This window comes from Primulina tabacum, chromosome 10 (genome assembly GCF_025594145.1).
Source record: "Primulina tabacum isolate GXHZ01 chromosome 10, ASM2559414v2, whole genome shotgun sequence".
Lineage (NCBI taxonomy): Eukaryota > Viridiplantae > Streptophyta > Magnoliopsida > Lamiales > Gesneriaceae > Primulina > Primulina tabacum.
The window spans coordinates 5,104,252-5,117,883 of record NC_134559.1 but is presented as its reverse complement, the minus strand read 5'-3'; the positions used below and the strand labels follow the sequence as shown (position 1 = coordinate 5,117,883).

General features: G+C 31.1%; 2 protein-coding genes across 2 annotated transcripts; one reads left to right on the top strand and one right to left on the bottom strand.

Annotated features, from left to right (window-relative positions):
• Window positions 1–248: 248 nt before the first annotated feature.
• Window positions 249–2,735, top strand: LOC142505716 (uncharacterized). The gene is made up of 6 exons (XM_075618813.1): window positions 249–425; window positions 508–558; window positions 1,122–1,173; window positions 1,235–1,293; window positions 1,432–1,477; window positions 2,355–2,735. The coding sequence occupies exons 1-6, from the start codon at window positions 300–302 to the stop codon at window positions 2,498–2,500; spliced, it is 480 nt and encodes a 159-aa protein (XP_075474928.1). The 5' UTR covers window positions 249–299; the 3' UTR covers window positions 2,501–2,735.
• A 9,783-nt stretch (window positions 2,736–12,518) lies between these two features.
• On the bottom strand, window positions 12,519–13,632 carry LOC142505920 (zinc finger protein 8-like). Its single transcript, XM_075619063.1, has one exon. The coding sequence runs from the start codon at window positions 13,379–13,381 to the stop codon at window positions 12,590–12,592; it is 792 nt and encodes a 263-aa protein (XP_075475178.1). The 5' UTR covers window positions 13,382–13,632; the 3' UTR covers window positions 12,519–12,589.

Below are 13,632 nucleotides of genomic sequence, written 5' to 3'. Positions count from 1 at the left end.
TTTGTACATAGAGTATTGATCTATTAATCTCCTTTGACTTGATCAATTTCTTTGCTTTAAAATCATATTATATTTATTATCTAATTGTAATTATTTTTTTCTCTCATGTCTCGAAGTAAAGAGCTTAAATTATGGACACATTATCGATTAAAATTGGGTGGAATGTAAATAATATACAAAATTGGAGTAAACTGACATAAATATAATTAGAAGGGGGGAAGTGCGATTAATCAACCCTTTATGATAAATCTGCCCATAGGACGCAACTGGAACTGTGCTGGAGAAAAAGTATAGGTCGAATGGGGACTCGAGAAGTGTACGAGGAGAAGCTTCGAAGAGGGAACCTTCACCACGATCCCACCATCAAACCCGGCCTCGGCTCCGCCCGCTGCCCGCGCTGTCTCTCTCTCTTAAACCCCTCCAAAGTATATACCACGCTAGCTTCGTTACCTGGTTGATTTTGTTTCTTTCACCGTATATATTGTTTTCCTCGTTTTGTTACTACAGGAGAATTCGGAATGGAAAATCGCTCCAGTTCTGCACGATGTTACTGCCGTGGTATAGTCATCTTATTGATTATTTTTAGTTTTGGCTGTTTGCGCATTCATATGCGTTAATTGAATATGAATTTTGTGGTGTCGTTGTTACTATATTGCTCTTGTTGAATATTTCCATGGAAGGATGGATTCTTTACATTTCAGTTCTGATTCCCTTGTCTTGTTTTGTTTGTGTTGTGAAGCCTTTTATTTTCTTCTAAATCTTGCTTATTTTAGAGATACTTGGGTTGATGTATACATATATATATGTATATATATGTGTGTCTGGGTGGGAGTGGAGAGTTGTTTAATTCTTTTCAGTGGTATCATAGTTCATAAGTTTGAGAAGGAGATGCAATCGATCAGCCATGCTGTTAGTAGTACTCTGTTTCTCCATACACAAACCGAGTTAGGTGTGATCATGTGCCCCCTGCTTTTGAATTGGAGACACAAAGATCACTTGTTTATGAGATAGAAGATTTACATTTGGAGCTAAAAGGGACCTCGTGCCTATATACCGCACTGATTTGCATCTGCAGTAATGATTCACCCTTGATGCAGTATGCTTTTATATATTTTGAATAGGCTGGTTCTGGACTTGGAGGGATGCTTAGTGCAGTCCATGGATTCAACACAGGTACAAAAATGAACTTTTAATCAAGCAATCCTTGCATGTTACTCATGATGTCATTCTGCAGGAATTCCTTATGTTCAAAAACACGTGAAGGGGCCAAAGTGGCTTCCATTTATTATTGGGGTATGACCGCTATACGTCTTCCACTCTTATCATTTTGTATATTTCTTCATCTCTGCTATCAGCTGTTTAAATTTCATGAACACGCATTATGCCTTCTGTTCACGTTTCTAATAGAATTTTCACCTTTACTTTTTTCAGCTTCCACCCCTCTTAATGTTTTCCGCTGCCAGCGCCGCCTTTGGAGGTATGGATTAAAATGGTTCATCTTATCCGAGGCTTATAGCATTACCTTTCGACTACATTTATTTGAATTTTGAGGTGATATCAGTTTGGTACTTTCAGGCTATGATACATATGATTAACATAAACAAAATGTTTGCTAGTAATCAAATGAAATTTGGCGTATGATGAATACACGGGATAAATAAGTTAGGCGATTGCCATAATTCTATATTAGAAAACATTTGTACGGTAAGTTGTATGACCAAAACTCCAATTTTCACTTTTAGAGGAAACAGATTACTGAGATCTTGCCAAGGGAATGTGTTGGTTCACACTACCTTTAGTGGCATTTGATTTTTATTATGAACTTGTGATGCATAATTGAACTTTTGTGAAGCATTTGGCAACTTAAGGCTGATTTGGATTTTAGTGTATCGCCCCAACCTCTGTTTTTTCTGTGTGACAATGATGGTAATATATGTAATTACCAAGCACCTGGCATGTGTATCCCTCTGTAGACATTGCTGTGAAACTGCTGGTTGTATTTTTAAATTTGTCCTTACATAAAGTTGATATCTGCGTGCTTGGTTGTTTGATTGCTCTTATTTTTTGTCTCCATTTTAAATTTACATAAAGGGTCATCTGGTCAGGGGTGAGTTTAACAGATTGTGAATTTGCATTTCTAAACCTTCAGCAATTCCATTAACTCGTAGCTATTTTATCAATTGACTTGTCTAAATTGAGACATGGCTTATGTTTTATGGAGAGCGTTGTGACACAGAATGACTTGAGTTTTGACAGAAGTATCCAACACTTGTTTCTTTTTAAGACATTTAGTTATGGAGGTATTGACCTCACTTTTGTGTCTTGGAGTAGATCAATGATTCCTGATTTTACAGGCTATGCACTTCCAAAGTTCTCTCAACTAATCGTCACATCCTACTATACCGCATCAAGCGCATCACACTATGGCGTGTCATTGCTCACTAGGCACATTGAAGAGGGCCGATTATCCAGGATTCAACATAAAGAGCTTAGAAGATAACTTGCAGGCGCTGAAGTTATATTAATTTGTGTACTTTGTCTTCAGTTTTGTAATTAACTCTACCTGTACTTGGAACTAAGATGGTAATCTCAAAGGTTTTGTTTTTCCCTTAAAAATAAATTTCAAGTGTCGTGTTACTCTTGAAGAGTTGTCAATTTGTTCACCTGCGATTTTATTTCAAAGTTGGTATGCTTTCACTGTGTGAAATGTATTGATACAAACAAAATTCTCGTGACGAATGTTTCACCAGGATTTGGTGCCCTTCACCACGTCAATCTGTTTAAATATGTACTTTCTATTCCTATCAAAGAAGTTGGGCATATTTAATTCACCTCAGAAAGGATAACATCATCTCTGGCCTGTTTGGACCAAGGCCAGATATTTAGAATGCATTATGAGATCGCTTAGCTTATAGAACATGTGCCTCTCCACTATCGTTTTCATGCATTATATTGCTCTGTGTTTGACTTGGGGTTTATCAATCTACCTTCGCTTAGCCCCCCAACATCTATCCTGAAAAGATAAAGAGGAGCAGGAGGGTTCCCACATCAAAGATGACTGTTTCTTATGTGGCATATTTTCTAAGAAAGCCATGAAATATAGTTCTCATCAGAGCTAATCAAGGCTATCTTCTTCAACTGAAAGATTGTTAGTGGAAACTCAAGAAAATTTAACAATTGACGAGGATATCATTTATTCTGGAAATGGAATCTAGTTCTTAAGCATTTTTGGGATTTGTTCTCTAGTTTATCCATTATATATTTTCAGTTCACTTGGGAAGATTTATTTTTGCTATCGTTGGTTTCGTCCTATTTTCTTGGTTTTCTAGCTATAATTTTGGAACTTGCGGGGTGGTGTTCTTTGAGATTTTGCTGGCTTTTTATGCCACAAAATATTTTGCTGGCTCTCTTATTTTTGCTTTATCACTGGCTGATTTTAAACATCCTACTCTTGAATTTTATTTTCTTGGATATCTACTGCTTCCACCATTAGAAGATCATCGTTAAATCGTCTTTGCATGTTTCTGGAAGTTTTTCTCGCTTCATGTTTTCGGCCCTGCAATCAGTTTAAATTTTTTTCCCTGTATCAATAATCAATTTAATTTTTAGTGCACTTCTTTTGGTTAAAATAGTGATGTTTTTTTTAAACTTCCTGTTTCCACCTTCTCCCTAATACGGGTGTTGTTCTGCAGATGCATTTTTATTCCGTCGATTATATTGGTACTAGTTTAATGCGCTCACTTCCTTATCTGTTTTTCTGCTGTATAAGACCGCTGTTCACTTAACTGCTGGTTTGCCATTCTTGTAGGACCAAGTCAATTCATCTTGCTTTTTATGATACAATTGTGAACAGTTTTGCTCATTTGGTACTTGTTACATATTAAATTAGTAGATTCATTTGACACAGTTGCTGAGACTTAATTGGTTGAAAGTAATCGAGGCTGCATTTGCAAGTGTGTGACATACTCGGTATGAGCTGGTAATTCAGAAGCTTTAACTTTTATAGGTCGCTTTCTTCATTATACCTTGAGCTATATTTCTCTGCCTTTGCTGGACACTACAGAAAGAAAACAAGATTTTGCATAAAGATGAATGGTGATTAGCAGGCATGGATCTTGCCCTTTTTCTACTTCAGAATTACAAACAGAAAGTATACTTCCATGATAGCAACAAATTTCCTTCATAAAACATTGCTGCAGTTGTATTTATGCATTTGACTGTTGAAGTGACCATTAACACAGCCTAACGTCTTTGAATGGAGGATGGTTTTTAAGTTCGTTTTGGTCTTTACGCCGAAATGGATAGTATGTTTTCCTTCATAGTTTGCATGTAACATTTGGATTCGTTGGATGAAGAATTCATTTAATATTTGTACCTGTGTTCACCTAATTGACTTAATGTCGTGCATCAGGCATATACTCACCTAGTACAAACCTGTGCCCGTGCTGACCATCATGTGTAGATGGTCAGCACGGCTGGACTTGCAAGCACGAGTTTACGTGATACTTGTAGGGTTGTGGTACCGGCCTGTACATCTCTTTCTTCTGCATCGAGACATGATTTTCGAGTTAGACAATTGGATCCCATGTATCAAGCTTCAAATGCTCACCAACTTTCTTTGGGTGGTTTTACATTGTTTTGATAGTGATGCCATGTCATCGATGTGGTGTTCCGGGATATCACCAACGTGATATAGAAATATGCAGTGTTATATTGATACTCTCACAGAAAAAGAAATAAAATTGATATAAATTGGAAGACATGTGATAAAAACTTTAATTTGATGATATAGAATATTACAATCACATGACAAAGTTGTAATTTTTTTAATTTTTAATATATTTAAATTATTCGACCACACAAGTTTGTGCTAATTTCTGCATTTATTCAATAGAGCTCAAGATATAAGTTTGAATCAAATGAATTTAGCTACGATTTCAAGACATAATAGAATTTAAGTGGCACATTTTTTCGGGCTTCGAATTCAAGCTTAACAACGAAAAATGTAAATGAATCGGTTACCCGCGTTTATTTCTACTAGGTAAAGACACGTGCGACGCACGTGAAAATACATTTCTATTATCAATAATTGTTGTTAAAGAAATGAGATCAGAAGAGATTAATTTAAAAAAATTATATATTAATGATTTCATGCTATATTAGTCGATAGAAAATGAGTAATACTACATGTGCAACCAAATTTGTACAATAATTCTTACAATTCAAAAAAATCAATATAGAAATTTCATTTATCAAAACCTCATGATAAATTAAATATAAAATCTCATTAGATAATAACAAAATCTCATTAGATAATAACAAAATCTCACGATATAATTGTTGTAAATATCGCAGTACGATATATTAGTTGTACATTTAGCGTTATCCGTAGGAAATTCAATGTAATATAATTTGTACTACATGTATTATTGTTTAAAAATTTTATGTGTTATAAATCTAAGGTTATTCTTGAATGGAAGGATTTCAATACATTCAAATGTATTTTTGTTATTTAGAAAAATAGCATCATAAACTTCAAATCCACTCATTTCATGTTTATATAGTAGTATTTCATGTTAGTTATGATATTTTTCAAGTCCACCCAAAAATAATGTTATTTGAAATTTATTCTACTTTATATGAATTATAATATGTAAATAAGTAATGTGTAGATTCAAAATTTGATATATTGTTTCATTGTTAACAATAAAATTATAATTCTAATCCATAAATTTGAAATCAATTTATCCAAGCGCAATCTAAATAAATTAATAATTGTTGAAAAACATATTAGTAATAAATATTATAATTTTGTATAAATTAGACATTGGAGAAAATATAATATAAAATTGATATCACAATATTTATTAAAATTAAATTTGAGAGAAGAAAAAAGTATAATACATAACGTTGACCACTTATTTTACCACATTTATGAAAAATAAAAATATAATATAGATAATATATTCTAAACCTTAAATTAAATTATTGCGTCAAATATTTTCTTCTTTTATATTTTCAATTTATATTGCTTTCACTATTTTTTTTGTCATCATTTTTTCTTCTCTGTGAAAAAACAATATTCTCGCCATCTTTATTAGCAAATCTTATGAGAAAAAATGTATATTCTTCTCTATATGATGCCTTTACAAATCTCCACACAATTAAGTGTTTTGTAGAAAAAAAAAGTTTGTTTCATCAATCAAATAAAACCAAAGAATTTTGTTATTTCAGTATTCTACAAATTATATTTATTTTTTGTAAATATTTTAACTTAATCTACAAGCAAATAAAATCAATGAATTTTGGTTATTCTATCTTCTAGACAACTGACAAAATATGATTTAATTAACATTTTATTATATTTATCAAAAAGTGTTCAACTCTTAATGATATAACATATTTATGCAATATGTTATTTAAATACAAAATTACGATAACATATTTTTTTTATATTTCATACTATATTATTGGAAGTATTAAATTTGAATATATTCATTTTTTTCTGATAAACTTCTTGCATATATAACTCATTCAAAAGATTATAGATTTACAAAATAAAACAATTCATATTCAATTTAATATTTTGTGAAAAATATATGTTCACTTCATCTATAAGCAAATAAAAACAAATAAATTTGACTATTTCTTATTATCAATCTTAACTCATAAGGAGAAATATTGAGCAATAATGAATAATTTTTGTAAAGATTTATTCATAAAAATTTTAAAAATTTACCTTCAAAGATATGTCATTTCAGATTATATAAATCTATAATTGATTTACTTATATCCATCCTTTATAAAAATACATCTTCGTCAATTGCAAGATCATCAAATAAGTAATTGTTATAGAATCTGATCTTTACAAAGACGAAAAATAGTTAAAGTTAGTAAAACTATCTGTATTCAATCAAATATTGTTAAATTTTAATAATAAAGTAAGGCTTTGAAAAATATTAGTTGGATTTTTTTATAAAGAAAAATAGATAGAATAAATACTCACGAAATATTTATAAGGTCATCTTTCTTCTATATCTAATAATGCTTTGTATCATTTTTGTAAAATGTAATTAACCATCAAACCTTCTTCATAATACCAACCCACATGATTTAATTATTTGGCTTCATTATTTTAATTCGTCGTTTTAAATTAATTATTCTCAATTAATTCAAAATAGAGGATATTTAATATCATGTCCTTACACAAATTATGCTTTTTGTGGAAAAAATTCACTATATTTACAATCAAATAAAACAAAAGAATTTTTGTATTTCAATATTGTACAAACTAATTTTTTTGGGAAAAAATTATTTTCGCTTCATCTATAAACAAATAAAACCCATGATTTTTTGTATTTCAATATTCTCAAATTAATATTTTGCGGAAAAAAATATGTTCAATTCATCTACAAGAAAATAAAAACCAAAGAATTTTGGAGTTTCAATCTTCTTGGCAACTTGATCCTTGCCTAGCATACGTAGATTGATAATCTTGACATCATAATAATTGATTTTACAAAAACTTACTCACCAAATTAAAGATAAACTTCTTGCATATATATATAAAATCATTCAAAAGATTATAAATCTACAAAATAAAATAAATCACATTCAAACAAATATTTTTGTGAAAAACATTTGTTTACTTCATCTACAAGTAAATAAAAACCAAATAACTTAGCTTTGACTTTGTCTATAGGAAGTAGTGAGTATTGCTAATGAATAAATTTTATAAAAATTTATTTATCATAATTTTAAAAATTTACATTCAAAGATATATCTTTTAATGTTACAAAAACTATAACTGATTTGTCAATATATATCTTTTATAAAAATAATCATTCGTTAATTGCAAGAATCTCTCATAAAATAATTGTTATAGTTTCTAGCCTTTAAAAAGAGGAAAATAGAGTTAAAATTAATACAAATATATTATTCAATCTTATATCGTTAAATTTTCATAATAAACCAAGGCTTTGAACAATATTAGTTGACTTTCTTTTTGATAAAGAAATATAGATAAAATAAATATCAATAAAATATTTATTAGGATTATCTATATTTATATCTGATAGTTCTTGTATCATTTTGTAAATGTAATTAAATATCGAACCTTCTTCATGACACCAACCTTGTTAAAACAAAATTAGTTTAATTATTTGGCTTCATTAATTTAATTCTTCATTTTAAAATAATTAATCTTAATGAACGTAAAATAAAAGATATTTAACATCATATCATTATACAAATTAAGTTTTTGTGGAAAAATATTTTCACTTTATTTACAAGAAAATAAAACAAAAGAATTTTGTTATTTTAATCTTCTATAAATTAACTTTTTTGTGAAAAAATCTACAAATTAAGTTTTTTGTGAAAAAAATCTTTTTCACTTCATCTATAAGCAAATAAAACCAATATATTTTGGTATTTCAATCTTTTCAAATTAATATTTTTTGTGAAAATGAAAAAATTTGTTCAATTCATCTACAAGAAAATAAAAATCAAAGAATTTTAAAGTTTCAGTTTTTTTTGGCAACTTGATCATTATCTAATATAAATGTAGTTTGACAATTTTGTCCTTATCATAATAACTGATTTGACAAAAACATCCTCACTAAATTTTTCCTGTATATACAAACTAAGGACAAAGTTGACAATACACAATAGAAAAACTTTGACCTTGATTCACACTTTTATAATATGTATAGATTCTTTGAAAACTTTTTGGCATTAAGACCATTCATTTTACTGTTAAAAAATTAATTCGGTTCCAACTGTAATCAAATTTAAATCTGAATTGAGTCAGGTTTGACTGAATACTACATAAAAACTATAGGTTCCAAAATCATAATGAGACCTACTACTTATTAACTCTTAATATCTAGTTTTTTCTCCAAAAAAAAAAAAAAAACCTTATTATTCAACATAGGAAAAATTAACGCTCACACATTTTTAGTTCAATTGGATTTGATAGATTTTTGATGCATTTGTGTGTATGAGAGACTATATGATATTATATTCATCCGTTCCAGTCACGTGTGTATCATTTTTTTTCGATTGTCTCAAATATATAGTTCAATTTCTATAATTAATAGTTTTTTTTTTCTCTTTTTTTGTTACTGATATGCTTATTAACTAAGTGATCGTGTAAAATGTACAACTATTTTTTATTGAATTAAATATGTATAAAATTTTGTTTTACGCTGATTTTTTTTAATATGTGTGAACACCAAATAACACAACAATATATTGGCAAAAACTTGTGTAAGACGGTCTCACGTGTCATATTTTGTGAGAAAGATATCTTTTTGGGTCATACATGAAAAAATATTACGTACTTTTTATGCTAAGAGTATTATTTTTTATTGTGAATAACGTTAGGGTTGACCCGTTTCATAGATAAATATTCATGATCGTCTCATAAGAGACTTACTCCAATATATTTCGGACAGAGATGATAATAAATAAAATATTAGCAGAATAATTTCCCACTTATAAAAAGGGAGAATACAAGGATCAAACATCAAATGGTTTTCACTTATTGGGGCATTGAATATGTGGTACGAACGAGGGGGGGCTGCGTTTGTTTTCATACTAATAAGCGTATGCTACGATTTTAAATCAGACAAAAAATTTGCTTCATCTCAATCAGTGCATTGGCAGTGTGATTAATTCTTAACCACAATATTTATTGATTAAAGACACACATTTGTAAATTTCTAGATGAGTTAATTTTTCCAATGCTGAATGCTCGTTTTTTTTTTTTTTTTTTTGTGGGGATAAAAAAATCAGATATTCGGAGTTAAATAAGTAGGTCTAGTTTGTTAGATCCAATTTTTCATAATTTATTTTGTTGTTGATAACGAACAAAGTTACTACTTCGATAATTACGGGGATCGACCTGCCCGGTCAGGTTGCGGGGTAATGCAACTCTTTGGAAATAAAACATTGTTTCATGATGCGTTTTCATGAAAGGGTGCATTGTTTTATGAAGAGTCGCGTCCGTTCTGAATCAATGTTTCATTTCTATATATATGACATCATTAATTCAAGAAAAGCATTCAGATTCTGATTTGATTTAGTCACCTATAAAAATCAGAAAATCTCCATTGTATCCTGAGAGAAATTTTTCGTATCCCTATGACTAAAGCGAGGGAGAAAACATTTCTTAAAAGAAAGTGTTGCAAACGTGCTTCGGAGTTCATTCATATTTTTCAAAATAATCTCACAACATAGTTATGATTTTGAAACCGATAGTTTTTATGTAGTGTTTGCAAATGTTTTTTAAAAGTTATTATTTACAAAAAAATTATAAAGAAAAAATAAATTACAATTATGTTTTTTAAGCATTTGGCACTCTATATTTTAATGAAGCTTGTAACAATCAAATCAGTCAAACGTGACTCAATTCAGATTTAAATTCAATTACAGTTGGAACCTATTTAATTTTTTAACAGCAAAATGAATCACAGCTATCTTAATGCCAAAAAGTTTTCAAAGAAAAGAAATAAGCGTGATTTACCGATTCATTTACATTTTCATTGTCTTGCTCTAGGCATAGATGTTAACTTGCCCACCACTACGTACCACCAGCGTCGCGAGATGTTTGCATAAATATCTTGTAGAACACCATATCGATTATCTTCTCACATATTTTTCTGAATCTTGAAAAACATGTTGTATTTAATTCTTACAAGATGTTTATGCAAACATCTAGCGGCGCTCATGAGATGCCTAACAACAAATGTATAACATATATGAGTGTGTGTGTGTGAGACTGGTCTCACGAATATTTATTTATGAGACAGGTCAACCCTATCGATATTCATAATAGAAAGTAATACTCGTATAAACATAAAAAGTAATATTTTTTCATGGATGACCCAAATAAGAGATCCGTCTCACAAAATACGATCCGTAAGACCGTCTCACACAAGTTTTTCTTAATATATATATATGTATTAGATTCAATGGCATGTGACATATATTTAATTTCAAATTTATTATTATTATTTATTTTTGTTGTGTCGATATATATATATATGAATGAACTGCATCTGCCGCTGTTGAAACACATGCATTCGTACCTTGCTTTTAATTATGTTACAGTCAAATTATTATCATAGTTATTAACGGAAAAATGCATTGATATATATATAAATAAACTGCTGGTACATTTATCATGAACCACCCCACTTCCACATAACATATATAATCAAACCCAATTTTCATGGACAAATTTTTCCTTACAAAGTAAAAAATAATAATCAATGTTCGAATAATTTCACATCTTCATACTCAACAAATTAAATAATACTAATAGAAGCTTGTCAACGCAATCCTAAAACTGATTTATGTGATCCTACCTCTAGGACAATGCCTTAAAAGATCGATCCGATTGAATAATATAGTTGCATATGTATGATTTTTCGTATTCATATTGTACGATGAATATATATATATATATATATATATAGTTTCACATGAAAACTCAGTTATGGTTCATTGTATGTCATTGGATCAACTCTGACCACGTTACGATAGATTATTAGAATCAATCAATGTCCTAAACGTTGCGAGTACATGGGGTTAATTGCCTACTGCCCGTGTAGAGCATTGTCGGATTTCAATAAAATCTCGGGCCTGGGTTTGGAAATTGCCATAGGATTCTTATCTGTCGCCGGCCAATTAATTAAATGTATATGTATATGTGAAAGTGAAACTCAACACTTTAATAGTTCCTTTTCCAGACCAACAAAATGATATTTTGAGAATTAAAGAAATTAGGTTATACATTAAAATTGAGAAAATGAATCTATTTTCCACTAGAAATTTGTTTTTTTTGAAATTTTTTATCGATATATAATATTTTTGCGGAGTTATATATTTGGAACAATAATTGTGTACGTTTTTTTTTTTTTTTTGAGTTGAAAGTATTTTGTAAGATAAAAATTTGAGGTGTGTTGCAAGGTTTGTCTATTCATAAATAAACAAGTGTTGTGTAATCGCTTTAATATACCGACAATTTAAAAGGCTGTCTTCGAGTTGTACCCATTGGGAGAAAAAAAAAAAAGAAAAAGAAAGAAAGAATTATTTGATTATATGTTTAGAAACAAGAAATAATCTTCATTTTACCTCCACAAAAGATTTTCAAAAAGCATAAAATCAACAATAATTTATCTGCATGCCTGTTCTTTAATTTGTGTGTTAAAATCAACCAAAATTGACAAAAAAAAAATATACAGCCAAAGAACTTTGTATCGTCACAGCTGTAAGGTTAATCCATCGGGGTTGGAATATGTGTGGACTCGAACATTCAAATTTAAATTAAATATTGCTTAATATAAATATATATAGTTTTAAAAATCTTAGTAAGTAATTCAAGAAAAGGGCTGATTGTGCGATGATTATTAATACTAATTGTGAAGGAAGCAGGATTATGATAATTCCTCGATTTTCCTCATATCCATGTTCGAATATAGGCTGCATACAACACATATATGAGTATGTAGAGATTAAATTAAACTAGCTTTGTTACTCATGAGATGAAATGAATGCTCAATTCCAAGAAAACAATTAAGATCGATCAAAGATGTAAATCCAAACTCACATGATCTTGCATGCCAGGCTTGGATTCATACCCGAATCGATTCTGAGAACTAGGGTTGCTACTAGTAAAAGATGGCAATGGAGTCTGCCCTTGATACTGATGCATCGGCACCATCAAAGAACGTTCCCGAGTACCGAAGGACGACGAACTATGAGCATCCTGGAATCGCCACAGCCCCAAAGGGCTACCGTTAATGGCCGGTTGATGCGAACTAAAGGAGCCATAGCCCCTGCTGCCGGTATTACCTGTGCCACTGTTGCTACTGCTGCTCCATGAGTGGTACGCCAAAGGCAGCGACGGGGCCGATCCTAGGCGCGAGTAGTTCATAAGACCGTAGAGTTGTGCCTCGGACAAGCCGCCATTCGCCATGGCGGACTGCAAGTGGGCTCGTTTGGCATGCTGGCGTTCCCTCTTGTGCGCGTTCTGGTGTCCCCCCAGTGCTTGTGAAGTTGGGAAGTTCCGACAGCAGTAATGGCATTCGAATTTCCTGTTGCTGCTGATATCTGAGTTATTGTCATTACTACCAATCATGTCCTTGTTTGCATCGCGATCTTCTTCACGATCAGTACTATTGTTGTTTTCATGGGGGTCGTCGAGTACAGAGTGAACACCGTTGTTGCCTCCGAATTCTTTGCCGAAAAGCCTGATGGCACCAGCCGAGGATCCCTTCTCTCTGACGAGCGGCGTGGGGCGTATGAAGGGTAGCTGGGAGAAGGAGTCGACGTTCATGAAATCTAGGGTCTCGCTCTGATCCATCTTCGACTCCATGGAAGTTACTACAAAAAGCTGGAGTTATATAGCTAGCTAGAGAGTATATTCCCAGCACTTGATCGATCTGCAGAATAAAAAATGAGGCAGCTAATGGAGAAAAAGAAAATGTGAAAGAGGAGGGGATTTTCTTGAATGTGATGGTGGTGGTGGGGTCAAACATGGAGAGTGGTCATTGATCCATCGATTAATATCGGAGCTAAACCTCAATTCTTTTGATGAATGAATATTTGGGGAGATAAGGTCCCCTC